Genomic DNA, 1,683 nt, shown 5'->3' with positions numbered 1-1,683 from the left:
CAAATTCTGCGGGCTTTGTAAAGGTCAAGAGATACAAGGGAAGGGAGACGAACGAAGTTAAATATTGCGTATTGTCGAGTTAATTACACCCACGATTTCCTCTCTCGCGTTCTGGTACTTTACCGTTAATGGCTGGTCGAATTTCCCATTAAAGACTGATTTATTTCTTTACAATTTTGGCCAGGTAGTATATGATTTGCACTCTGCCGTATTTCAAGTGTTGACGAAGGCCACAAACACTGTTCCGTTTCCACTTGAATCGTGTAAGACGCTTTCGGCAACCTGCATGTTTTGGTTTTTTTTTTTAGTTAAGTGTTTCGAGTGTTCTTTACAGTACAACAAACCTACTTTTTTTTTTCTTGCGGTAAGCGTCCAATGGAGAATTTTCCTCCTCACAGAACGACCTCCACAGAGTATACATTAGTCTTTAAAGCTCCAGTTTATTATAAATAATGTGTGGCTAGTACGAACACTTAATGAAGTCGTGACCGTCCAGTGTATCTGTTATCTGCCTTGAACACTTCTTCGGCTGAATGTTCTGACTTTTATTCGAGTCGTTTATATACGCAGTTACCTCGTTTTCCCGCCACCTCACAAAATTAAGCCTCTACGAAATTCATCAAACATTACAGAATTCGTGTGGTTCTACTGCAAAGAGTTGTTTAATATAGCTCTTCGTGGAGCGGGGAATGATGTTGACGACCAACCGAAACGGACGGCGGGTCTCCGCTTGGCTTTGGCTAGTGCTGCTACTTCTCTCGACGTCCAGTCTGAGGCAGATTCATTGCCAGAGCAGCGAAGGCGAGTACTTCACTGCGGGTTCATCCCACGAGCAATTCTGCGAGACCATCGAAGCTCCAATGTGCATGGATATTCCCTACAACATGACCTTCCTTCCTAACCTACTGGGCCACGAGTCGCAGGTGGAGGCTATGGTAGCCATTCAGCAGTTCTACCCGCTCGTGAAAATACAGTGTTCAAAACATCTCCAGCTCTTCCTCTGCTCCGTGCACTTTCCTGTCTGCAACGTTCTGGGAGCGATCATCCCGCCGTGCCAGTCCTTCTGTAAACGTGCCCGCCGAGGTTGCAGGTCGATGATGAAGAAATTCGGCTTCAGGTGGCCCGATAGTTTGCGCTGTGATCGGTTTCCCGAAGAGGGACTGTGCTTTGGTCGTTGAACCCCATCTTTTTATGTTCCCCCTCCCCCCTTTTTTTTCTTTTGCGATTATCGTTTGTATAATGATCTGAGATAATAGGCCCCTACATATAGCTTTCCACTCCATGAGTGGTTGCTTGCCAACCATACCCTACTCGTGAAAAAAAAAAGTGTAGGAAAAAAGTTGCTGATAACACTAATCCTGAAACCCATCATGAACAAGAGCACCTTTCCTGAATAAGAGCATCTATCCAGAATTCCATTTTTTCGTCGCACACCGAATTCCAGCCAGTTGAATTCCTATACCAGGTACCCAGATTTACGCATGGGCACAGAAACAGAGCATACATCATGTACATTGAATACAGTATTACAACCACGTAGACCTACTTGTCTTGAGGACGCAAGTGCAGAGAAAACGATGGAATCACAAACTTTTATTTTCACGGAGCGTGCAGTATATTCAAGTGATCAATCAGACCACTGATAGGAGAGAGGAATACACTTCACATAATGATTAATGATCG

The 1,683-nt window shown here is 44.4% G+C and overlaps 1 protein-coding gene across 1 annotated transcript; it reads left to right on the top strand.

Moving 5' to 3' along the window:
* The first annotated feature begins 692 nt into the window (after positions 1-692).
* Positions 693-1,178, top strand: LOC139736803 (frizzled-2-like). Its single transcript, XM_071647466.1, has one exon. It carries the CDS (start codon positions 693-695, stop codon positions 1,176-1,178), a length of 486 nt encoding a protein of 161 aa, XP_071503567.1.
* Positions 1,179-1,683: the final 505 nt, after the last annotated feature.

This window comes from Diadema antillarum, unplaced genomic scaffold (assembly GCF_040938485.1).
Source record: "Diadema antillarum isolate AM-2024a unplaced genomic scaffold, OU_Dant_1.0 seq00000663_RagTag, whole genome shotgun sequence".
NCBI classification, from domain to species: Eukaryota; Metazoa; Echinodermata; class Echinoidea; order Diadematoida; family Diadematidae; genus Diadema; species Diadema antillarum.
This window is presented reverse-complemented; position numbering and strand designations above follow the sequence as displayed.